General features: G+C 33.9%; 1 protein-coding gene across 6 annotated transcripts in view; it reads left to right on the top strand.

Annotated features, from left to right (window-relative positions):
- LOC100176948 (myosin-10) overlaps window positions 1–25,064 on the top strand; it is a 27,051-nt gene extending 1,987 nt beyond the window's left edge. The window contains exons 5-42 of one of the 6 annotated variants that reach the window (XM_026836868.1): window positions 2,214–2,316; window positions 4,400–4,423; window positions 5,590–5,682; window positions 5,893–5,956; window positions 6,283–6,381; window positions 7,014–7,157; window positions 7,535–7,749; window positions 8,068–8,220; window positions 8,828–8,914; window positions 9,505–9,591; window positions 9,920–10,093; window positions 10,606–10,720; window positions 11,143–11,314; window positions 11,762–11,870; window positions 12,189–12,460; window positions 12,706–12,946; window positions 13,629–13,835; window positions 13,986–14,114; window positions 14,347–14,451; window positions 14,590–14,789; window positions 15,531–15,743; window positions 16,025–16,169; window positions 16,566–16,772; window positions 17,026–17,130; window positions 17,467–17,619; window positions 18,001–18,135; window positions 18,567–18,809; window positions 19,078–19,153; window positions 19,419–19,639; window positions 20,153–20,314; window positions 20,863–21,080; window positions 21,409–21,526; window positions 21,795–21,884; window positions 22,236–22,360; window positions 22,757–22,865; window positions 23,046–23,218; window positions 23,495–23,585; window positions 24,261–25,064. In XM_026836868.1, coding sequence (XP_026692669.1) covers window positions 2,214–2,316; window positions 4,400–4,423; window positions 5,590–5,682; window positions 5,893–5,956; window positions 6,283–6,381; window positions 7,014–7,157; window positions 7,535–7,749; window positions 8,068–8,220; window positions 8,828–8,914; window positions 9,505–9,591; window positions 9,920–10,093; window positions 10,606–10,720; window positions 11,143–11,314; window positions 11,762–11,870; window positions 12,189–12,460; window positions 12,706–12,946; window positions 13,629–13,835; window positions 13,986–14,114; window positions 14,347–14,451; window positions 14,590–14,789; window positions 15,531–15,743; window positions 16,025–16,169; window positions 16,566–16,772; window positions 17,026–17,130; window positions 17,467–17,619; window positions 18,001–18,135; window positions 18,567–18,809; window positions 19,078–19,153; window positions 19,419–19,639; window positions 20,153–20,314; window positions 20,863–21,080; window positions 21,409–21,526; window positions 21,795–21,884; window positions 22,236–22,360; window positions 22,757–22,865; window positions 23,046–23,218; window positions 23,495–23,579 — 5,371 coding nt within the window. In that variant the 3' untranslated portion in view covers window positions 23,580–23,585; window positions 24,261–25,064. Of the gene's footprint in view, window positions 1–2,213; window positions 2,317–2,495; window positions 2,508–4,399; window positions 4,424–5,589; window positions 5,683–5,892; window positions 5,957–6,282; window positions 6,382–7,013; window positions 7,158–7,534; window positions 7,750–8,067; window positions 8,221–8,381; window positions 8,469–8,827; window positions 8,915–9,504; window positions 9,592–9,919; window positions 10,094–10,605; window positions 10,721–11,142; window positions 11,315–11,761; window positions 11,871–12,188; window positions 12,461–12,705; window positions 12,947–13,628; window positions 13,836–13,985; window positions 14,115–14,346; window positions 14,452–14,589; window positions 14,790–15,530; window positions 15,744–16,024; window positions 16,170–16,565; window positions 16,773–17,025; window positions 17,131–17,466; window positions 17,620–18,000; window positions 18,136–18,566; window positions 18,810–19,077; window positions 19,154–19,418; window positions 19,640–20,152; window positions 20,315–20,862; window positions 21,081–21,408; window positions 21,527–21,794; window positions 21,885–22,235; window positions 22,361–22,756; window positions 22,866–23,045; window positions 23,219–23,494; window positions 23,586–24,260 lie in introns of all 6 variants that reach the window. The other 5 variants (XM_018813997.2, XM_018813996.2, XM_026836867.1 and 2 more) reach the window with 5 other exon arrangements.

Here is a 25,064-nt window from a genome sequence, read left to right as displayed (position 1 = left end):
GTGAATATGTTTGTTGATCACATTCATGCTTTGTTTACATTTTATTGCTCAAATCTTTGTTTGTATAATGATTAATGTCCACCATAATGAAAGTGGATTAAGGTAGCTGGAAAGACGTAAGTGGTTGCTGAAAGTGCCTTCCTTTGTTTCTTTGATTGTAGAATAAGTTTGTTGCTGCTGTGTAATTGTAAACAAGTATTAGAAATATGCGCTTACCGGGGGAAATTGCGTCACAGGAAAGCGCATCACGTTACCATGTGTTGTTTGTTATAAACATATCTGCCTGCCGATCAAGTATATCTATATAATTGCCTGACATATGCACCATTTTGAGACGACCCTATAATTTTGAAGCGTTGTTTTATGAAAACAGCCTATTTAATGGCAAGGCCAAGGGGTGTAAGGTTAGTTAAGCACCCTTTCTGTTTCAATTGATGCCCTCTAACATGAAATCATGACTATAAAGTGAAATTACGGCTATAAGACCGCGAGATTTCGGCACAGTTAAGCAATTACGATAGTGGTGTTTACTGCTTGTAATCCTGTTTGCGTAACACGTCGTCTTGGTGCAATAATAACTTAACATTAGGATGATAAAAATAAGCGGGTCACCTTCATAATTAAATTAAGGTCGTGTCACTTGTGTTTAGAAGTCACTTTTCGCACTGTCGTGACGTAAATGAACAAACACTTGCATGTTAATGGGCTGTAGTTGTTACACAATACGTTAAACTTGGCCGCCCGCCAACTCTAGTTTGCCGTCTGGGGAATTCTGACCCCGGATCACATCGTTAGCAACTAATTAAANCTTATGCCTGGCTTCGTTTGTATAAGCATACGTATGTTTGTCATTGGTTTTGAAATCGCTGACTAATATCCTTCCGTTAGCAGTTAGGCTGCGCGTTGTTTTAGCTTTTAGTATATATTTATAATGATGTAAACTTGCCCACGGATAATTAAAACACTATCAAATCTTTAAGTTATTATTTGTTGCGACCGTGATAACCCGCGGAGTTCCCGCTGCAGGCTATCTCAAGCACCTGCCATTTCGCCTTATTTGGTGCGAGCGTCGCTCCTTTTTTTGGCAGCCCGGTTCCGCTTCGAACCGGCATATGTGACGTCATCTTTTTGTGTCTGCTCTTATTGGGCGCCGCGCGTCACGCTCTAACGGTGTGGAATTACGTCGGAGTTCGTTGAGGGCTCTCCGCCCAGATATCTGACAACGACGCTGAGTTATCTCGTAACTGTTTTGAACAACGTCCCCCGGAATTCTCGCGCTGTTGACTAATTCTTTCTCCACTTGTGCGGCCTTACATCATACAAAGTGCGAATTGTAGGAAAGGGATTTTGTTGGTTTACTAACTATCTACACCCCGTTTGTAGTAGATTTACTGAAGTGGATATTGTGAAACATAGTTGAACTTAAGTATTCTAAAACATCACAACCCAATAAACTTTAGCACAGTTCTGTGTTAATTGAATATAACACTGTATGTTAAGGGATTAATCTTCTAATGAGAGAAATGCCATAAACCCCAAATTGCTAATTTTACTACCAATGTCTGTTAACTGTCTTGTCTGATTTTTACAGACATTTCTTGAGCTAGACCTTCTATGAGAATGAGATGTTAGGGTTAGTGGGCCAAATTTGGTCTAAATCACAGGTCCCTTGGTATGCATTACAATAGGGCCTTACCCATGTACAATGCAGGTGTTTTTTACACAACCTGCTTAACCCACACCAGGGAAATTCTCCCAACAAGTTAATCCATATTACCTGCCAAAACATTCGCAAAGGAAAATTTTTATAAATATTTTATGACCAAGACAATGTTTATGTAAACTTTAATATTGTTTCTTAAGTTTTTTTTTATAAAATAAAGAAGGATTTTTTTTATAAAATAGCGAAATGAAGTATCACATTAAGAATAAAACATGTTTATTAAAAAGTAAAACTATTTATTAATGAAGTTTAAGCCAGTATCAATGCAAGCCAGTTAAAGAAAAAACAAAAAATTATGCCTTATGTAGTCATGTCTTTCTTGAGTGAAATAAAGTGTAGACTGTAGACGGTGATTTTATTATGTTATATGGGTCAGGTGAGGTTAAATTTATAGGGCACAACCTGCCAGAGGACCTAAAATATTCTTTGTAGACCCATCCTATAAAACTGATACATTTCCATGCAATATTTTTACACTTTTTTATTTTAGTGGTGAATCTGGTGCAGGAAAAACCGAAAACACAAAGAAAGTGATCCAATATCTGGCGCATGTTGCTGCTTCACCTAAAGGCACCAAAGCCCATGGAGCGCCGGTAAATTTTGCATTTCATTATATAAGGCTTCTATATATTCTAACTATTGTGTGATAGAATTATTAAAATAATAACAAACTTAAACGTAATTTGTGTCCCTAATAATGCCTTACTAAAAGTCAAGTCTTATACCAACTGTACTATTTTATCGCAATTAAAATTGTTTACTAATTATTCAGGATTTCAAGCAGGCAAGTTTTAAAAAAATAAAATATTTTAATTTCACTTGATAATTCGAGATTATTTTTGATTGGGTGTTAATTGAATTATGTTATGTTTGTTTTTTCTTATATTTTATAAGTCTTGAGAGTGGTTACCTATGTTATATTAACCCACTTCTTCTTAAGTTAATAATGTTGTTTTCGCGAAAGTAGTAGTAATAGTATGTAGTTATCCAATATATTCTAGAAACTGATCTTCTGGGGTAAAAGTGGGATCCGTTTTAGAAAATTTATAACGCCTGGTAGTAATAGCAACCCATTTTTGAGGGATTAACGAATCGAATTGTACCTATATCTTCTAGTTTGTTAATAAACATAGAATAGGTTCTCAGAAGCCATGTCAATTTTACTAAAAATAAGCTAGCTCTCCTTGTCAATCCACTCTCCTTCTCTCTTACTTTTCAATTCCTCTGTCACTCTATAGGAAGGGTATAAACTATCCTATTGAACAAACTGCTTCCTTTGGAAACCGAGTCAATGGCTTTAGAAATGGGCGCTGATGAATTGTACAATTACCATTAGGATACATGCTTTCATTGATTTGTATGGTATATAGTGGAAATTGAGTCTGCATTAAGTATGTGTGCGTTTTTATGAGTGTTGTATGTTAGTATGGCCATTATATATTATGCTGTGTTTTGTATGGGTGGATGCCAATGTTTGCTTTTTATCAAGTTTACTCAGAACAAAAGTAAACATTCTGAAAATAGGACAATACATCAATCATACTAATTAGCTTAACTGACGTACTTGATTTGTTTTGTGTTGCTAAACTGCTTCTGTATGTTCTGTACACAAACAAATTAATTTATTATATACATTAATATTATTACATCCTTTCTGATACAGATGTAGTGTTTGTTGCAAATGCCTTATTTGTGTAATTGTTTTTGATGCTTGATAAATCTAATTTTGTACAAAATAACCGTTATTTTAAGGGTACCTTCTTAAACTTTTAAAAACGTACCCCCCTAATATACTATGCAACATCTATTTCACTTATTCTTTCTATATTAACTTTTCCTTTCTTTTCATCACAATCCTTTCATCCCTGTTTCTTCTTCTTAAGGAGCCTGAGATACCAACAGAAATTATGCATAGCGTTGAGTATGAATTTTGCCGAAAGCACGAAATTGTCCGCCCTTTAAAACCTATAAAGCTTACCTGTGTAAGTTAGCTGCACCTTTGCTTGTAGTTCTTGTCAACATATTTCATCAAACACTGGTTTTCAACCTGGGCCTTATAAAAGTGTTATATTTTAAAAGGTGAGCACTTGGGGGAATTGGGGTGTTGGCCAGAATTAGGCGGTTAAACGATTGATCAAATCACCCAGGGTGCTGCCATATGTTCCTAAATGTTAAACCCAATTTTAAAACAGACATGATTTTAAAGCTTGTGCAGCTGCAGTGGGAACAGTATCAGACTCTAAAAATAGTTTAGGTTGAAATTTTTAGATATTATAACAAAATATTGAAGATTTTGTTATGTTGGTACATTTATATCAAATCAAAAGTGTGGTGGCACAAAAGGTTGAGAACCACTGTTGTAAGCAAGCAGCACCATTATCATGCAAGTTGATGCACTATAGTGTTAATGTCCGTAGGAACATTTTAAATTAATCACTCACTTAAGTGTGTGTGATTGATTAAACCCTTTGACCTTAGAAATACTGACAAGTTTAAACTGAAACAGCTAAATTAAATATTTTCAATAATGACAATGTTATCAGTAATCTCTATCTTTTGTGTGTACTTTTGCCCGCTATACCTATTCCTATACTTCTATGGGTTCAAATCCATTTTTGAAATAATAGACCTGAATTTGCATGATTTATGTATTTGTTGTTTGTTGATGGTAATTAGAGTCATACACATTCAGTGGCTTACGTGAGTACAAAATGCGGCACATTGTAATTTGCATGGAATCAGTTACTAATTAATTAAACTTCATTTTAGATTCTTCACTCTTATCGTTTAACATGTAACGCAATCAAAATTTGTTAAATTTGTAACAAAAGTTTTGGGTATATATATATTTTTATCATTATATAACATGATCATGCATTGGATTTTAATCAGTGGCAGACACCCAGGGGCCATAAAGTAAATATGAAAGTGAAAAAATAACTTTATTTTTTTTTCATTCGTAAAATATTGTTTGTTTTTACTTGCAATTATAGGCATGTCCCGCCACTGATTCCAATGCTAAAATATCCATTGGTAACAAAAGATCAACCAAATGGTTTTGATTAACCAGAACTAATATTATGATTAAACAGAATTAAAATACCTAAAATTATTAAAAAGTAACAATAGTATAAGAAGGTTGGGGTAAGATGGGCCATGAACTCATTTATTCTTGTCCCGTGATTTGATAGAATATTTACAGAGTAATATAACAATATTCTCATTACTCTAAAAGAGTGTTGCTAATTGTTAAAAACATGATTAAAAATATGAGTAATTGTACTAATTATGTGATATCCATCTTACCCCACACCCACAGTACTATACTTATTTTAAAGCAATAAATTCTCTAAAAAAAACTGTTTAAAATTGGTATGGAGTAATAATATTAATATCAGTAAACAAAAATTATCTGCAATTGAGGACTTAGTAAATATTTACCAAATAACCACTCCAATCAAGATGGGTAACCACTGGGGTTTGATTTGATATTTGCATGTGAAAGTTCTGCATATTTATTTACAATACAGTGTATTGGTCACTGTCGATACTAAAATATACAGTTTTGTTTTCGTGTACAGTGGCACAGCTTATAGATTATGTTTGATAGACAATGGATATAAAAATTCCTCGCAAATAAAGCCCCAAATTATTTTCTTGCCTAAACAGTAATATTACAAAGTCATATTAATTGTGTTTCAAGTTTCAACCCCAATTATTTTGGATTTATTTGGCCTACTGCTTGTCATAGACCCTGCCTATTTTTTTAATAGAAAATTTATGGCTGTGCCACTGGTCCTGCACCCTTTGTTATGAAATAAATTATTACGCTAATATAAAATATTGACACCAGTTTAAATATCCAGGGTGAATTGGAACAACAGCTTTTACAAGCTAACCCAATTCTTGAGGCTTTCGGAAATGCCAAGACCGTTAAAAACGACAATTCCTCCAGATTTGTAAGTAATATGTGTCTGTAATATGCTGTAACAAAATTGTGACCGTTTTATTGTTTTATAACAATATATAAAAAAAAAGAAAAAAAACTAAAAAAAAAAAACAGAAAAAAACAGGATTGGGAAAAATCAATTTTAAAGTAATGGAAAAAGTTTTATTTTTAAGAGTAATGTTAAAGTAGTAATGAAATCCTAATATGTTGTGTTTTGCAGGGAAAATTCATCAGGATTAATTTCGATACATCTGGTTACATTGCTGGAGCTAATATTGAGACCTGTATCCTTTTGTTTCAATTATTTTGGCTCCACCCACTAAAACTAACATGGCATACCTCAAATATCACTGAAATAGGAAATAAATTTTATAAGTTTATTTTTAAAACATTGGCACCTTTAGGAGTTGCCCCGTTATCCCATAAAACATTCCTATATATGAGAAAACACTTGCTTAAGTTTATACTGAAGCCACACAAAGCAATAAAAAGTTTGGTTTCCCTTTGACTTGACTTTGTTTTATATGCTTCCCTATTTGACGAATTGCTGCATATATTATGCTGTGTAAACTTAATTAAAATGTCTCTTTCCTTAATTTAAATATCATAGACTTGCTTGAGAAGGCTCGCGTACATCAACAAGCTGGTAATGAACGAACTTTCCATATTTTCTACCAGTTACTTACTGGTGCAAATGATCAGTTGAAACGTAAGTTAATGTCATTATTATTACTGGAGTTATTGGATATCATGTTGTTATTATGCAAAAAAAACAACAGTTTTTGTATATAGTACATATATCATAATATCAAATAGGTAACAGACATAAGTTGTTCTGTATAAGATTAGAATCTGTTTGAATAAGAGACTGATAGTTCTAGGTATTGGCAAAATATCTTTTTGGTACACCGGTATTTGTTTGCTGCAGATGAACACCTGTTTTAAATGTCGTTTGATCTGAATTCTTAGTAATTATTGTGCGAAAGTAACCTTTTGTTTGTCGCTGAGTTCTGAGAACTTGAGCGGAAATTAAAGTTTCTTAATGTTGCTGTTTCATATTACTTTGAAACACTCAATTCTGGTAATGCTCTTGCATTACCCTGTGCGTGTATGGTGGGCAGATTTTGTTGCAAAAGTTATACATAAAGTGTCAACATAAATATGACTTGGGTTAAAGAACAATTTTTTGGCGGCCCAAAAACAAAATGCTTCAGGAATAAAAGTTGTTTTGAAACAAAAAAAATTATTCAACCTAAATTTTGCCCATAATTTTTGCATTTTACAAATATAAAATATATATATATATATTTAATTTTTTGATAATTTAAAAACAATTTTCAGGTGAACTTATGCTTGGTGACATCAGTAGTTACCGATTTATTTCAAACGGGATGCAGTCCATCACTGGACAAACTGATACCGAAGTTTTCCAAGAAACTTTGAGGGCGATGGAAATCATGAACATTTCCCACCAGGATGTTAAAGGTATGTCGGATTCCTGTGCATCATATATTACTGGAGGTTGTTTGTTTGTTTTTTAGGAGTTATGGCTTTTAGGTGGGGTTGTGGCTTTTTAGCGGGGTGCTGGGGTTACAGGTGGGTCCCAACTTGGATTCTCCAAATTATTTTCTGCACACCAAAACAACTTTTAATGCACAAATAAAGCTCTTTTCCTGTGGACCTTACAAAATAAAAACTTTAAAAAGCTTCTACACACTAAACTTTTTAAACTAGGTAAAAATGCCACTTTACCGGACCGTCAATTGAACTACACTGTTTGTTGCAAAATTTATTATTAATACATATTCCCCACTTAACGGTTAAATTCATTTTAAAAATTTTGTCCCTATCTTCTATTCCAGCTATGCTGAAAGTGGTCAGTGCAGTTTTATCTTTTGGCAACATGGAGTTTAAGAAGGAACGATCATCTGATCAAGCAGCCATGCCAGATAACACAGTCGCACAAAGGATTTGTGCTTTACTTGGAATAAATGTTGTTGATTTTACCAAAGCTTTGCTTAAACCAAAGATCAAAGTGGGCAGAGATTACGTGAATAAAGCACAAACAAAGGAGCAGGCATGTCACTATGATAACTAAAATATTAACTGCTGTGGTATGTTCCTATGAATCTAGCCCTGATCTAACACTAATATTGTTGGACGATTCTCATTGCATCAGACCAGAATACGCCAACAATATACCCAGCGAACAAAAATTTTTTGGTTGTGTGCTCATATTAATAGTGTATTAAAGATATATAATATATATTTCTTTTTTAGAACAAAATCTATTTGAAGTATAAACTGATGATGCTAATTATTTTGAATAAGAAATTTATATTTTTGTTTTTGGTACACCATTACATTTTTTTTAAAACTATGCTTTATTTCTTAGGTTGATTTTGCTGTTGAAGCTTTGGCTAAAGCTTTGTATGAGCGACTCTTCCGTTGGTTGGTGGACAGAATTAACCGTTCACTTGATCGTACAATGAGACAAGGGACAAACTTTATTGGAATCTTGGATATTGCTGGTTTCGAAATTTTTGAGGTTTGAAATTTAGAAATTAGTGTGCTTTGCCATAGGAAAAATATGTGGAAAAAAATGCCTTAAAACAACATCTTGTGTTAGGCTTAATTCTGGTTTAAATCCTGTGTATACTGTACTAGTATAAATAGAACCTTATGTTAACATTAATGAGATATTCTCAGCTAAACAGCTTCGAGCAGTTGTGTATCAACTACACGAACGAAAAGCTGCAGCAGTTGTTCAACCACACAATGTTCATATTAGAACAGGTAATCCCGGTTCAAAAATAACGTCAGACTTTTATTTTTCATGTATTCCTTGGGATCTGTCTACAACTGAAATCTGAAATGCACCTTTTTGTTCGAATGCCACAATTTTTATTCATTCGAAATGAAAAATGAACATGAAAAATCACATCTACATCACAAAAACAAATACACAAACTTACACCCAAAACAATAAACACCCATACAAAATTACATTTACAACGAAAAAACTGTCACAAAATTACACCTACAACAATAAAACAAACACCCAAAATTACATCAACAATAAAATAAAACAAACACAAAAACTGAAACACCAAAAAAACACCCAAAATTGCACCACAACACAACACACAAAACAGATCAACAGTTTTGAGCAACTTTGTATCAACATGACCAATGAAAAACTACAACAACTCTTCAACCATACTATGTTTATACTGGAGCAGGTTTGTTTGCCATGAATCTGTTGCAACCTTTGGTGCATTTCAGTTGCAACGTTCGTAACATGGACACGCCATGTGTTTATCCTCAATTTGGGGACACCTCAATTTGATAAACTGACAACCACACCAATCACTTAATTAACAAATTCAGAAATTCTTACTTTTTCATTTCATTTCATTTTTTCAAATCTGCAATATGTTAAGGAGAAAAAAAATAGCAAAAAAAGATGAATTTAATTTCTTTTAAATGGAAAATCTATATCTCTTTTTTCAGAAATGTTTCGTTTGTATCTAAATTTTATAAATTTAACTGGTAATCTACAAATTTCTTTTCCCGATTTGACTCTCTTGCATGGTAGTTGATATTTTGGTTAGCTTGAATTTGACCAGAAACTTACAGTTCTTTAGCTGTGATTAGCTGAATAGAAATTTCAGCCCCAAGATTTGAAACTCTTTCATTTCACTTTTAATGCATGACATTCCAAAAATCCACCATCGAAATTTCCGAGTCTTTTAGCACGAGTGGTGTGGTGTGAAATTAATTTTCTTTGCTTGTTATTTTAAAGCATGTCAACTAAAAGATTTATTAACAGGAGGAATACAGGCGTGAAGGAATTGATTGGAAATTTATTGACTTTGGTCTTGACTTGCAACCATGTATTGAACTCATTGAAAGTCCGGTAAGTGTTTTGTGTGAAACTGGCTGCAGTAAATTGTCTGTTACCTTATCTATTTTAGGCAAAATGTATATTTATTACATTTTATAATAAAATTGGTCCTGCACCAAAAAAGTATGAGAAAATTCGCTTAGACTCAGTGCTACTTAAACTCTATGGTGAATTTACATAGATTGAATAGGGTCGCCCACAACAAATTTGTTTTCCCCTCCAAAAAAAATTTGTAAAAGCACAAAATATTAAAGTATGTAGATGGTGATACAGATTGAATCTCCTGTGCATGTGAGGATAAAGCAAGGTACAATCTTTAAAATCATTCATTACTTTTTAGTCCAACCCACCTGGTATCTTAGCTTTACTTGATGAAGAATGTTGGTTCCCCAAAGCTACCGACAAAACATTTGTGGAAAAAATGGTGAAGCAGCTTGGTGACAAACCTAAGTTCCAAAAAGCTACAAAACTGAGAAGCAACTGTGACTTTTCCATCGTGCATTATGCTGGCAAGGTAATGTATAATTTTGTTCGGTTTAATCTTGGTATTTTACACAATGAGTGTGTGGTATAGGCGCCACATTTTTTTAAATTCAAGGGTGACAGTGAAAACAGATTTTTTTTATTAGATTTTAAAATTTTAAATCCGTCTTTATTTATTTGTTCCATAAACATTTAAATCTATAAGATTGTTATTTTGTCAACTCTGTTTACAAAGGGCCCCCAAAAGTAATATTAGTAAAAGTAGCAATAGTTACGAGAATTTGCGCATAAAATGAATTCCCCCCAAAACTTATCACCCACAAAGTTACATACTTGGTAACTTGGAAGCGGGCTTGAAGGGTTTGAAAATGAACACCTCTGGTACAACGACTGTCATTGCCCCACCACCTGCAATAAAAAAGTTAAACAAATGGCCACAACATGTATTGTTTTGGTGGAACATGACATTTTGTGCTTAAACATAGGACCTTGTACCATAGTTTTAACTACTGGTTAAGTTATAAACATATTTGTTTTAAACAGGTTGATTACGTGGCAAAGAAATGGCTGATGAAGAACATGGACCCACTTAATGATAATATCATTGACTTGCTGCACAACTCAACTGAATCTTTCGTCAGTCAAATGTGGAAAGACAGTAAGTGTGGTTTGGTATTAATATATATTTTTACATAAACAGCACATATTTAGTGTGCACAAGTTTGTGGTTTACTGCCCTAATGCAGGCACATAAATGGACAACGAATTATATTCAGGGGTACATTATGTTTAGGTTTGCTGATCATATGTCTATGATAACTAGTGGGTTAATAGTTTTGTATGTTAGTGGTATAAGTATACACACTTTAATGTGTGCCATTAAGTTAATATTGGTCTGCAAATGTATTTATCTATTGTATTATTAAAAAGGTAGGCAATACATTGTAACAGATTTTATGTCAAAAATGTATAAACAAAATCCTAAATTTTAAAGTCTAAAATAACAAATTTCATAAATCTTTAAAAAGTAAGGAATAAAATCCCCAATATTCAAAAACTGACCAATATCCTTGTACGTAGTGTCGAAGGTGGTTGGTTTGGAACAATTGCAATCTTCGGGATCGGAGAATAAATTCTCAAGTGGAGCTTACAAAACCAAGAGAGGAATGTTCCGAACTGTTGGCGCGCTCTACAAGGATCAACTACAAAAGTTGATGTCGACACTTCGCAACACCAACCCCAACTTTGTCCGGTAAATTTATTTTAATTAAAATTACATTTCAACCAATGAATTTTTTTAAACAATTTACATTTTGACCAGTACATTGCATTTATAAAAATCACTCCTTTCTGCAGATCAATTTCTATTTATAAACTTTTTTTATTTCGGTAAATTGTTTTTATAAAATTATTTTTTTATATGTTAAATTTATTTTTTTATAAAAATACTCTAGTAAATGCTAGTTCAAATAGACAACATATGGTTTCTTGACTCGTGAGCCCTAGGGTTAAGAAACACTACTCTAATATATAAATTAATTGATTTTTTTATTATTTTACATTTATTAAAAAACTGTATAAGAAATAACCATTTCTCACTTTAAAACAATAAAAATAAAAAATGCTATAGATCTAAAAATAGTTCAGCTGTAATTTCAGATTTTATTATATGACTTAGATAATATAAACAACTTTTCAGTTGCATCATCCCCAACTATGAGAAGAGACCTGGCAAGATCATGGCTCACCTTGTATTGGAACAACTTAGATGTAATGGTGTGTTGGAAGGAATCCGTATCTGCAGACAGGTGAAAAGAAATATGAAAATTGCATGAAAATTCCAAAACAGAAAACTTTTTTATAATTTGGAAAATGATACCATAGTAAAGCTGATAAATATTTTTTAACATTTTTACATAAACTTTTTAAAAAGAGGTACAATAAAAACTTTTTTTTGCCCAAATACACAAAACAATATTATTTTTGCATATATTTAATTAGGTTCCTAATTTTCGGTAATTACAGCAAATTTGGGTATAAAACATATTAAACATAAGTTATAAAACATAATCAGTGTAAAAATATATCATATTTTCATTAAACTTTAACATTGGCTTGTATTCCAGGGTTTCCCCAACCGCGTCCCCTTCCAAGAGTTCCGTCAACGTTACGAGATCCTGACTCCAAACTGCCTTCCTAAAGATATCATGGATGGAAAGAAGGCAGCGATAAAGATGCTCACCGCTCTTGATCTCGATGAGAATCTCTTCCGGATTGGTCAGAGCAAGATCTTCTTCCGTGGAGGAGTACTCGCTCATCTTGAGGAAGAGAGAGATTTGAAACTTACTGACATCATCATTCAGTTCCAAGCTGCTTGCAGAGGATACTTGGCACGGAGGTATATAATATTAATATTAAATTTTATTTGTCATTTCTATTAGGACAGCGAAGATTGAAAAATATTTTTAACAAATTGTGACTTTGTAGGCGAAAATATATGTTGTGAGAATACAATTTGTTGGACTTGATTTTGTAATTTTTGTTGCTATTTTTAATTTTTTTGCATACATTCCTATAAAATAATCAAAAGTAAAGTCATTATAATTAAAGATTTTTCCTAAATTTTGTTACTAAATTTTTTAGAAACTTTTCCAAACGCAAGGATCAGCTTCGTGCTATTCGAATCATCCAAAGGAATGGTCTTGCTTATCTTAAGCTGAGGAACTGGCCGTGGTGGAGATTGTTCACTAAAGTTAAACCACTGTTGCAAGTTACAAGGCAGGAAGAAGATCTCAATGCAAAAGAGAGAGAATTGAAACTTGTGCAAGAAAAGAAGGACGAACTAGAGTCTTCTTTGCATGACATTGAGAAGAAGTTTGCTCAGGTTTGGAATTTTTGTTTTGGTAATTAATAAGTTAAGTTTAGCAAAAAGTTTAAATGTGTTAGAAAATATCATTTTTTTGTTAATAACATAGTGATACACAAATGTGTAGCAAAAAAGTTTTTAAAAGGGGAAAATGCTAGAATAAAGCCTTTACAGACCAGCTTATGATATAGAAAGATTGTAGCAACCAAATTGTTTACTTGGTTAGTTATAGGAAGTGAGAATCATGAATTATGACATCATTAACCATGAGTTTACTATATGAACAGTTGTTATAACACGGGTGTTCTTTTGCTAACACCTCGTGCCTGCTTATGAATTAATACGTATGTAGCTTCATGTGTATTATAACATTTAACATATGACTTTAAGGATCTAGTGCTACAAAACATAACAAACAAAATTAAAATGCAACCAATTCTATAATAAAAAATGTTTTTCGCCTAAATGGCATTGTCAGTCCCTTGTTCAAAGATTCTTTAATAAGCAATTGGCTGGTTTTTGTCAGTTTTTTTAGTTCTCGTAGCACCAGATCTTTACTGTATTTCTTTACACGAGAAACATTCAACTCCATGAGCACCCAATCAGGGTCAGATTTACAATTTATTACAGTTAAATGTGACTTAGTGTGATTATTTTTAGAATTTTTATTTAATTAACTTGTGATGTTTTTCGACCCCAGGTTTGTGAGGAGAAAAACATGCTTGCCGAGCAGTTGCAAACCGAGCAGGAGGTATGGAACGAGTCCGAGGAGATGAGAGCCCGACTCGCTGCACGAAAGACGGAGTTGGAAGAAATCCTCCAGGACATGGAGGCGAGACTTGATGAGGAGGAAGATCGCAACCAAGGGATGATGCAAGAGAAGAAGAAGATGCAAACCAACATCAAGGTAGATTTTTTAGCATTTTTTGGTAAATTTCAAAATTAGAAAATAGTCATGACTCATGATTATTACGACATTTAAAGTTTTGCACCTGGTATTTTTATCACATTATAAAGTAAAGTTATGAAAAAATACTTTCTTTATTTTGATCTTTAGGACCTTGAGGAGCAACTGGATGAGGAAGAAGCCGCTCGTCAAAAACTTCAACTGGAAAAAGTTACCTTGGATGCCAAGTGTAAGAAGATGGATGAAGATTTAAATCTCTTGGAAGATGCGCAATCTAAGGTGAAATATTACCGGTTACTTTGTATATGTTCTGTATGCTGGTTCTTGCATTAGATTTATGGTTCTTAGACCTTTTTGAAGATACATGAAACATTCAAGTTTTGTCTATTTTTTAATAGGAGAACATTTTTGCCAACTTTAACCTTATAAGACTTTTGGTATAATATTAGAATATATATATTTTTTAAATTAATAAGGAATCAAAAATAAAAATTTGTATTTCTGGTTACAGTTGCAACGCGAACGCAAAGCATTGGAAGAACGGGTCAATGAATTGGAAGGAACGCTCGGTGATGAGGAAGAAAAAGCAAAGATGCTTTCCAAGCTAAAACACAAGGTGTGGTAACGATACCGTTTCAATAAATATTGAGGTTAATGCTTATAATTAAACTACTACCATAAATACCATATTTGTTTCTAACAATATTACCCAAATATTTTAATTCGATTTTTTGCTGATAATTTTTTTTTTCAGAACGAATCCGTAATTTCTGATTTGCAAGAGCGACTTAAAAAAGAAGAAAAACTTCGTCAAGAGCTCGAAAAAATCAAGAGGCAATTGGAAGCGGAGATTGCTGAACTCCGGGAGCAAATTGCTGATCTTCAGTTGCAACTGGAAGAGCTGAGAGTTCAGAATCAAAGAAAAGATGATGAGCTTGCTGCTCTTCAGGATAAGTAAGTCATCTTATTTAGATAGTTTCTTTAAAAATAAAGTCATCTTTTTACAAACTCTAAAAATCCCCCATAAAAGACTGTTTGTGTTTTCTGGCTTAGTGGTTATTCACTTGCATCATGAATGAAATATACCTGGTTTAATGCTCAACACTGGTATTCGAATACTAATACTGATAGGCATTTGTGTACTGAGCAAGACGTAATGGAAATTGCTTTAACCTATTGGTACCTAATAAGTTGTCTAAAAATATGTCAGCCGTACAGAGAAACAATCACCACAAAGTTACACAAAGTAATTTGTAATACACAGTTTATGTATATTCTATATGGTTTATGTTATTAGATCAATTCAACATATATGCCCTACCACAAATTAAATGTGCTTTTATACTCAATTAACTCATACAAAGAGGGTTAATGAGCACCACTTTATTCTGTGGTTATATGGAGTGACATGCCAGGGTACCTAGGATGTACGATGTAGGCAGAGCTGGTATATCACTCTATGTGTTCAAGTAGATTTAGTCCTGCTTGCTAGAATGGTATTAGGGGTTCTGATAAGACAACAAATTAAACAAGTTAATTAAAAAGGTTTTACTTTTAATTTTTTTCTTAAAAATCCTAGATTTTTATTTAGGTATTTAAAATTAAATCTAGCCATGTGAAAAAGAGTATTGTCTCTTTAAAAAGAGTTTTTTTATTTAAAAAAAACTTTATTTAAATTAATGTCCTTTTTTCTAGATTTGACCAGGAACAAACTGCACGAAGCCAGCTCGCTAAGAATCATCGTGAACTACAAAACCAAAACGCTGAGGTCTTGGAGGATTTGGAGCAGGAGCGATCCCAGAGGAACAAAGCTGAGAAGCAGAAACGTGACCTCAGTGAAGAGTTGGAAGCTCTTAAGACCGAATTGGAAGATTCTCTTGACACCACCAATGCGCAACAAGAACTCAAGTAAGAAATCTGTTTTAAAAATTAAAAAAATAGTTTAAATAGTTTTTTTTTAGCGTGGAAGAGTTAGTTTTTTTTTGGGGGGGGGGGTTGTATTTTTTAAATTTGTTAACTCTATATTATTCATATTCATAGAAGCTGTGTTTTATATAAGTTGAAATTGGTTAATATTTTCTTTTATTTAGAAATCCTTATACTAATGTCATGTGTATGATAACTTGCATTTTTTATTCAAATCCAAAATTAAAAAATTAGATATTTAAAACAATAATTTGAACATTTAGATCTCAACGAGAGAGAGAACTTGAAAACCTAAAGCGAACGTTGGAAAGTGAAACAACTTCCTTTGATACACAACTACAACAGATGAGACAGAAACATAACAGCCAAGTTGAAACTTTCCAAGATGAATTGGACGTACTAAAGAGAGTAAGTTGTAATTAATTTTTAATTTTTTTTTGAGAGCAAACGCTGTTGTTGTTGTTGTTGTGGCAAAGTGGTCAAGAAGCTTTAATTGAAACTACAGGATACAAGGTTCAAAGCTCGATGCTGAGCTTCAAATGAAATGATGATGTTTAATTTTCGGTCTAATAAACATAAATTAAAACATTTTAAACCAAATATAACATTTTCATAAATATTTGTATAAGGAGTTTTCCTTCTTGAAATGTGCTCGACTAGTTTTGTAGTAGCCATCACAGGGACTGCTGGTTTTCTCACAAAGCCAATTCTGGCGTTAACCTAAGGTTGTATGGCATACCACGTTACAGGACCTCACCCACACATTATAGAAAATCGAACTAATTTTCTTACATTTGTTTTCAGAACAAATCTGCTTTGGAGAAATCCAAGCATTCATTGGAATCTGAGAACCAGGAGTTGCAGGAAGAACTTCGTTTGGTGTCAGGAGCTAAAACTGACTCGGAAACAAAACGTCGCAAGCAAGACCAACAACTGCAGGAGCTTAGCGCCAAGTTGCAAGACACTGAACGACAGAGAAATGATCTGCAAGATAAGCTTAGTAAGGGCCAGGTAAGTCCAGGCGTTGGTTGGTTGGTTATTGTTACTGTGCGAGTAGCAGATTATTCTGCTGCTAAATCGGGTCTGGGATTTTTCTAATTAAAAATAATTTGTGTAAGTTTTTGGAATGTGTTGTGTAAAGCACCTATATATTATTACGGAAAATCTTCATTAAATTTTTTATTTAGTTTGTTTAATAATGTGTTGTCCAATGTGTTACAAAATGTGCTACAGTGTTGATTTATTAAATATTTTTTTTACCCAGCTTGAAATTGAGAGTTTGTCTCACAACCTTGAACAAGTTGAAACCCAACTTTCAAGATCACAGAAGGAAGCTTCACAACTTGATTCTCAACTTCAAGATGCTCAGGTTTGATGTTGTTTAAATATAGATGACTATTTACATGTATAGGTTACAGTGTAGAACATGTGGTCGGCAATGCAATCAAAAATGCCCCGGTTATAAATTTTAATTATAAGACAGTAAAATTTGAATATATTTTATTAAATGTGGAGTTAACAATGTCGACAAGACAGCCATTATATTAAAATTACCTAGCAGACAGAACTTAACAATTATCAGTTTAACTTGTGTATTTTTTATTGTTAAAATGTTGAGGAATCTCAACATTTTCTTCATTTCAGGTCCGTTGGCATGGGACTTCACTCATATAAAATTATCATTTAACATCTTTCTTATTCACAGTCACAAGGCCAGGAGGAAACACAAGCCAAGTTGAAGTACGCTCACAAGATTAGGAGTCTTGAAGATGAACGTACATCATTGGAGGAACAATTAGAAGAGGAAGAAGAGTCGAGGAAGGCTGTTGAGAAGCAACTTTCAACTGCTAATATTGCTGTGAGTTTGTGTGCATGTTGTGGAAAAAGAAATCTGAAGTTTAAGTATTGATAACAATACTACAGTGCTGGTGTAGAAAATGTTTTTTAAAAGCCTGGTGTAAAAAATGTAAATTTAATGGATGAAGTATGTAACATGCAGATCAACAAGATAATGGGTGAAATAATGAATCAAAACTCCTATAGTTTGGTCTACATTTGACCCTTAAGGATATGAAATGCAAATATGTGTTCTAAAACAGGTGTTTATTTATCTATAGATAAACCTTTTGTGCAGTTTTAAACAAAAGTTTCTTCAAAAATTTATGCTTATATTATATATATTTTTAAAAAAATTATATATTTATATTTGTTTTTTTAACAAAATGTTTGTTTTTTTTAGTTGCAAGACTTGAAGAAGAAAATGGAAGGAGATGCGGAAGCTATTGATCAACTTGAAGAGTCAAAGAAAAGATATCAAAGGGAACTTGAAGACAAAACCCAACAACTTGAAGAAAAGTCGGCACAAGCTGATAAGGTAGAAATTTTATCCAAAATAAAAACTGTTTTTTTTTGTCATAAAACAGGTTTATAAACTGAATACTGCTGGTCAATCTGGCCCTTTCATGACGATAATACAAAAATATGTGATTTGTATAATACAAAAACGAATGAAACAGAATTTTCCGTTTAGGTGTAAGTATGTTCAGGAAGCATTGTTGTAAAGAATATACTGCAGTGTTTCTTAAACTATATTCCACAAAACTTTCACCAAATAACATGTATAGTCCATATGGAGTTTTACTTTGTAAAATCTTATTTTTTACTGTATGGTTTCAGTAACAGTGAGCCAGAAAACTTCCACTAATTACCATGCACACTTTATAAATAGTTTCGTTCCTTAATATGCTTTTTCATGGCCTAAAATTGTTTATAGCTTCTAAAAATTAAAACAACGTTTTTTTACAGTTGGAAAAAACCAACAAGCGACTCCAAGGTGATTATGACGATCTATCTGTTGAAGTGGATCACAACAGATCAGTGATTTCCTCGCTTGAGAAGAAACAACGTCAATTCGACAAAGCTCTTGCTGACGAACGAATGATTTCTGCCAAGAACGCAGAAGAGAGAGATCAAGCAGAGCGAGAAGCGAGAGAGAAAGACACAAAGGCAATCTCGCTTAGTCACGAATGTGATGAATTGAAAGACAAGGTTGGTTGCTTTTCATATTTTCGTGTTTTTTTGTAAGTTTTTGTATATTTTCAATGTTGTGTTTTGATTTATGTTTTTTTTTTTTCTTTTTTCCTACAACTACCAACAATTTTCAAAGGCGCACTTGTAAGAAGCATAATGACACAAAAAAATCTTTATTTGTATAATATAAATATTAACAAATATTAACAAAAAATTAAATTATAACTTACAATTTTATATCCTTGCGTTCCTCGGGGGAGAAATCACTAATTCTTATTAATATTAGATTGATGAGTTGGAACGCGTCAGAAGATCCCAACAAGCTGAACTTGATGAGCTCGTCAGTTCCAAAGATGCAACTGGTGCGTGGTTTGTTTATTGATTGATGATTACTAAATTATTACATACTTATAACTATAAAAAGTTTTTTTTGGTTCCCAAAGCTTGTTCTAACTTAGTTATATGTCATTTAGTAAGGTATATATGGTAGCACCATGGGTGTTAGGCCAACTCTGGCCTAAATTTGAGGTCCCATGAAATGTCATTTTAGGACCGTTACCTTACATCTTAAAATAAAGTAAAACCACTGTAATAATCCAAATATATTTCTAATTTACCACAATACAGGCAAGAGCGCTCACGAGCTTGAGCGAAGCAAGCGTCTCCTTGAAAGCCAGATGGAGGAGATGAAGACACAGCTCGAGGAGCTTGAAGATGAGTTGCAAGTCACTGAAGATGCCAAGCTTAGGTTGGAAGTTAACTTACAAGCAGCCAAGACCAACTTTGAGCGTGACTTGAATGCACGCGAGGAACAAGCTGAAGAGAAACGCAGAAGCATTCTTAAGCAGGTACGAAGTTATTTTGTTGAATTTAAAAGATAAAAATTGATTAAGAATTTGTTGGCACAGTAGTAAAAGATTATGTTTTGTAACCGAAGGATACCTGATTCAAGTCTCGATACTGCTACCTTTGGCTGTCTTGTGGCAGAACTATTTTGTATAAATTTAGCATAAAATATAAGCACAAATGATCTCACAGTGCAAATTGGGGTAATATAACACCTAAGTTATCTTACCAAAACCACCCAGGTTAAATTAATGATAATAAATGCATTTTTCCGTTAGTTGTTTTAATATGTTTTTAATCCATTTGATGCGTGAACGTTGTCTGACTTGTGGAGTTCTAGCATTATAGCAAACATACATGTACTGTAATACTGTATAATACAACACTCAAGTCACAAGCAGTTTAATGCAGTAGTCCATTTTTTAACTTTGAATCTGTTTTTAATAAATTAGTGCTAAAAGTGTTTCCAAAGTTGCATGGATAAAATTTCCTTTAAGCCATTTTTGTCTCAATAGCTCCGCGAGCTTGAAGCTGAGCTGGAAGAAGAAAGGAAACAAAAGTCGAACGCCATCGCTGCAAAGAAGAAGATGGAAATGGATTTCTCCGATTTGGAATCTCACATTGATGCGGCTTCCAAGGGGAAGGAAGATGCTGTTAAACAACTCAAGAAAGCTCAGGTAATTTGTTAGGGGGTCACTCTGAAGAATTGCTTTGTGTGGGTCTTATCACGCGGGTGTTTGGGTAATTAGCAATCCTGGTCTAAATCCCATGACCCATGGCGTGCCACGCTGCGGGACCTTACCCACATAGAATGTAGGGCTTGAGCTATGTTTATGTTTTGACAAAACAGTTTTAAGTGTTTAATATTAAGTGTTTTAAATATATTGTGGTAGTTTTATAGCTGTTATTTTATCTACAAGAGTTGAAAAGTAGGTAACTTATCTCCCTAATGTGTAAAGCATCATAAATAACAATATAATACTCTAAACCGTTGCTTTTGAAATTGTTTGCTCGTTACCATTTTTATTCTCCTTAAATTTTCCGTGACTCTCCTAGGTTAAAAGTATCCTATATGTAGTACTAAAATATGCATAATCTCAGAGACCCCTAAAATTCGTTACACAAACCACAATACCCCAGTTTGGGAAGCACTGCTTTTAACTGTCTAGTTTAGACCATAAGTATCTTGTTCTCAACTCTAAATATTTGTAAATTCATATTTCAGGCCCAACTTAAAGAATATCAGCGTGATTTGGATGAAGTTCGCCAATCACGTGATGATCTGCTCATCACATCACGGGAAAGCGACAAGAAGGCCAAGAATCTTGAAGCTGATCTGATGCAAGCTCAGGAGGATCTTTCTGCATCCGAGAGACACAGAAGAACTGTGGAAGCCGAACGAGATGAACTACAAGAGGAGATTGCAGGAGGACTCAAGGATAAGTAAGTTTGAAAATTCGATTTTATATAACTGGTGTAAGTGTCAGAAACATAGGGGTTTCTAAAGCTCTCCAAACTTGTTGTGCAAAGTATTTTTTGGTTAATAAGGCTACTTAGAACCATTACTGTTTAATTCAAACTTCCTAAATGTTAGGAAAATGTACATGAATGCTTTTGTAGTTGTCCATTTTATATTTATTCTATAATATATGCTTCTCTTACTTTTTATTGTTGCTGTAATTTTTACAAAATTTTATTTAAATAAACAAACATACGCAAAGTCTTCATAATCATTGTCTCATTTATATTAATTCAATATTTTCGTCACCAGGAACGCACAACAAGACGACAAGCGACGTATTGAAGCTCGTATTGCTGATATGGAAGAAGAGAATGAAGATCTTGCTTCCACTGTGGAGATTCTGGATGAAAAGAACAGAAAATTACAAGTAATTTATGTTTGGTGTTGTGTTAAAATACATTTTTCTTCAAGAGTATTTTTTTATAATGAAAATATTGAACAATAACATTCAGATTAAAAGTAAGCAGGTCGTAAAAGTTTTTGTAAACCTTAAATATGTCAGCTTAAAGCTTCCATTGTAATATAACGCATGCAAATCGAGAATATCCAATATTTTTTAAAAAATTACAGTACAACTGCTTTGTGTGGTTTCGGGATTTTTTTAACCTTTTTATTTATTTATTTTTTTGTTGTAGTCTCAAAACGAGCAGCTTCAAAATGAACTTTCAAGCGAGAGATCTTCTCTGCAGAAACAAGAGAGCGCTAAATCTCACTTGGAACGACAGGTAACCTGAAATATATTTCGGTTTCTATAAATACATCTGTCAAAATTAACACGCAAGTAAGAATACTTTACAAGAAGTCCACATTTTAAAAATATTTTAGACACAATAAACCACAAACATGTGTGAAGTAGGGCAGCTAAAAAAACCTGATGGTGTTTATTTAGAGAAGCTTTGTTGCAGCTTTACCCAAAAGATTCTGCTTGTTTGGTTGTATTTATAAATTCTCACTTTTCGAAGTGTTGTACAACAGTTTTATAAGAAAGTTTGTGCAACACTATTGTAAGAAAGATTGTGCAACACTGTTATAAGAAAGTTTGTGCAACACTGTTATAATTAAAACTGTTAATACAGAACAAAGAACTGAAGTTGAAACTGAGTGAAATGGAACAAACAGTTCGTACCAAACAGAAGAACGCAATTGCTGCTCTTGAAGCAAAGATACTTAGCACTGAAGAACAACTGGAAGCCGAGGCTAAGTATGTATTTGATATCATGTTACTTCTGCCAATAGATATAATGTAAATAATCTCATAGTGACTCATCTGGTAGAAAATTGTACTGTATTTCTGGAACAAAATATTTAGAATATAACTTTTATTTTAACTCTATTACCCCAGCTTTTTCGACAATTACAAACTAACAAAATAAGCCATTAGTCGTGGGTTAATGCATAAGGTAAAAGGTTTTGGTTAGGGTTAAGGAGTTTTATGCTTTAAATTTGTGTATCCTATCTTGCCGACTGTATGATTTTTTGTTGTGGCCTTTGAATTCGATTATTTCTTTGTTTATATTTTACCAAGTAAGAAATTCTTTTTTCTAATTTTCTAAAAAAAATTGTGAGAAATTATTTTTTATGTTTTTTTTCCATCCAGGGAGCGATCTGCTGCCAACAAACTGCTCCGAAGATCGGAGAAGAAGTTGAAAGAAACTCTTCTTCTCGTGGATGATGAACGCAACCATGCCGACCAATACAAGGAACAGGTTGGGAGATTATTTTTTAAAAAGCTGGAAGATTTTTCACATTAATATTAAGATTTGGTATATCCTAATTGGAAAGTTCCTGCGGTGAGCCACAACAGGGATATAGGTCAGAGTTGGGCAATATAAAATTGTTAAAACTAAAATTGACAATTTTTTTTAAACTAATTTTTTTTTAACTAGGTTGACAAGGTAAGCTCTCGTGTGAAAGCACTCAAACGTCAACTGGACGACGCAGAAGAAGAAGTGTCACGCGCCAACGCTGCTAAACGTAAAATCCAACGAGATCTTGACGACACTACTGAACAAAACGAGACGCTGCACCGAGAAGTCAGCCAGCTACGTAACAAACTCAGGTATACATATATTGCACATATAGGTTCATTGTAATAGATTTCTAACCGACCGTAAGTGCATGGTGGTAACGAATGCGTGCTAGTATCTGCCACTTATACCAGTAGCCACGTGTCTTATATACGATGCTGTTCAGTTGTATGTTTTGTATGAACTGGCTTGGGCATGCACACGGTAGTGCCAAGTGTCGCTGGTTTCGCTTCATTTAACAAGTCTGTGACGTCATCACGGTGTACGTGACGTCATCACGGTATATGTGACGTATTATTCCCACCCAGGGGTGGCTTTGGTGGCGGTTACAAGGGTAAGGCAGGGAAAGGCAAATCATATGATGCCGCCTCTGATCAAGACGAGGAGGAGTAACTTGAGGTAAAGATGGAAAGCTTTTGTTGCATGCGAGATCATGTAACAACGTCACTCGACAGCGCGCATGCCGTCAATCGATCGTAACATTTTTATTTTCCTGGTGATTTGGTGTCTGACTAACTGCTGAATTAATATCTCGATGTTTCAAAAATCGTGGAGTTTTGGGTTCAACGCGGCTCGAGGACAGAAGACTTGTGGTTCAAGGAGTCGTGACAGTGGTTGTAGCGTTGCTTCTACATCGGAGGATATGGGTTCAAGGCTCGATGTAGCCACCATTGTGGGCTTTTTATCCAGTAAATTACGCAGACGCACGTTTCTGTTGACACGTTGCGATGATTTTGCTTCCGTTTGTAACTATTTATGACAAAGCATGTATTTGCACTAACCGCTGCTGCACAATGTATAGCGGGCCAGCATTATGTAGAAAAGCAATTTTAAATGCTGGATCCCTATGCATGCTTTATATTAATAAAGGTGGTAGGCGTAAATAGCTTGTCTAAACAAACCGATTTCCCGTTGATTTACGAGAAATAGGTTGCTTTTATTTTACAAATCACCCGTTCATGTTTTAATTTCAAGTTTTTCCCAACTTGTGGCATCAGCACGGTCATTTCGGCTTTTTGTTGTCGAAAACACTGACTATTAACGATTCTTTTTTGACCTGGTTTTCCCTTCCAGACGCGGGGGTACGGACTACAGGAGCGGCGGCCATTCATCCAGATATCGACTTCAACAAATCGAGGCCGACGAGCCCGAACTGGGTGAAGGCGACGCCGAAACTGCCCCAAAACCACAGTCCTAAACCCAGTGTACGATATTATTTGTTACCATTCTCTATACACGGGCGTGTGATTGATTGCACAGTATTACCGCACATGCCACCCGTGTTAATCGTTCAGTCTATTACTTCGAGACCAAAAATGCTTTCACGCTTTTGTTTGTACCGGTATAGTTTCAAAATGCCACCGTATAGCACTATCGTTCATTCCCTGTAGATAAACCATGTGATCTAATTATTTGTGCCTTGCCGCGGTGTCACGTGTGCTGTAGTGCTCCTCGCTGTACATTTACTGCTGTGATTTTGCGAAACGTCGCTTCAATAATCAAACCTTTGTACATAGAAGCAATTAATGTATTAGCGGCTGTACATTTTTTTCTCAAAGCGTTACCGACCTAAAATTGTGAAATCGTCTAAAATAACAATAATATAGTTTGTACATTTTTTCCTGGGGCCTTTTTCGTCACGAAGTTTCACTTAAATGGGGTCGCCATTGCCAATCATAATGCCCACTTTAATAAGAGTGTATAATTAAAAAGCAAGAGAATATATACCCTATCTTACTCCTTATTTTGCGCACCTGTTTTTTGATTGGAACGGAAAAGAGTGTTCATCCTTATAATTAGTTGTAACCACGATATTATAATCTTCGGTGATTTAACCAATTGATTGCTTGTTTATTAAACAAGAATTTTGATTGAGAA

The sequence above is a fragment of the Ciona intestinalis genome, chromosome 11 (genome assembly GCF_000224145.3).
Source record: "Ciona intestinalis chromosome 11, KH, whole genome shotgun sequence".
Classification (NCBI taxonomy): Eukaryota; Metazoa; Chordata; class Ascidiacea; order Phlebobranchia; family Cionidae; genus Ciona; species Ciona intestinalis.
The sequence above is the reverse complement of the archived record's forward strand: the minus strand, read 5'-3'. Positions and strand labels throughout refer to the sequence as shown.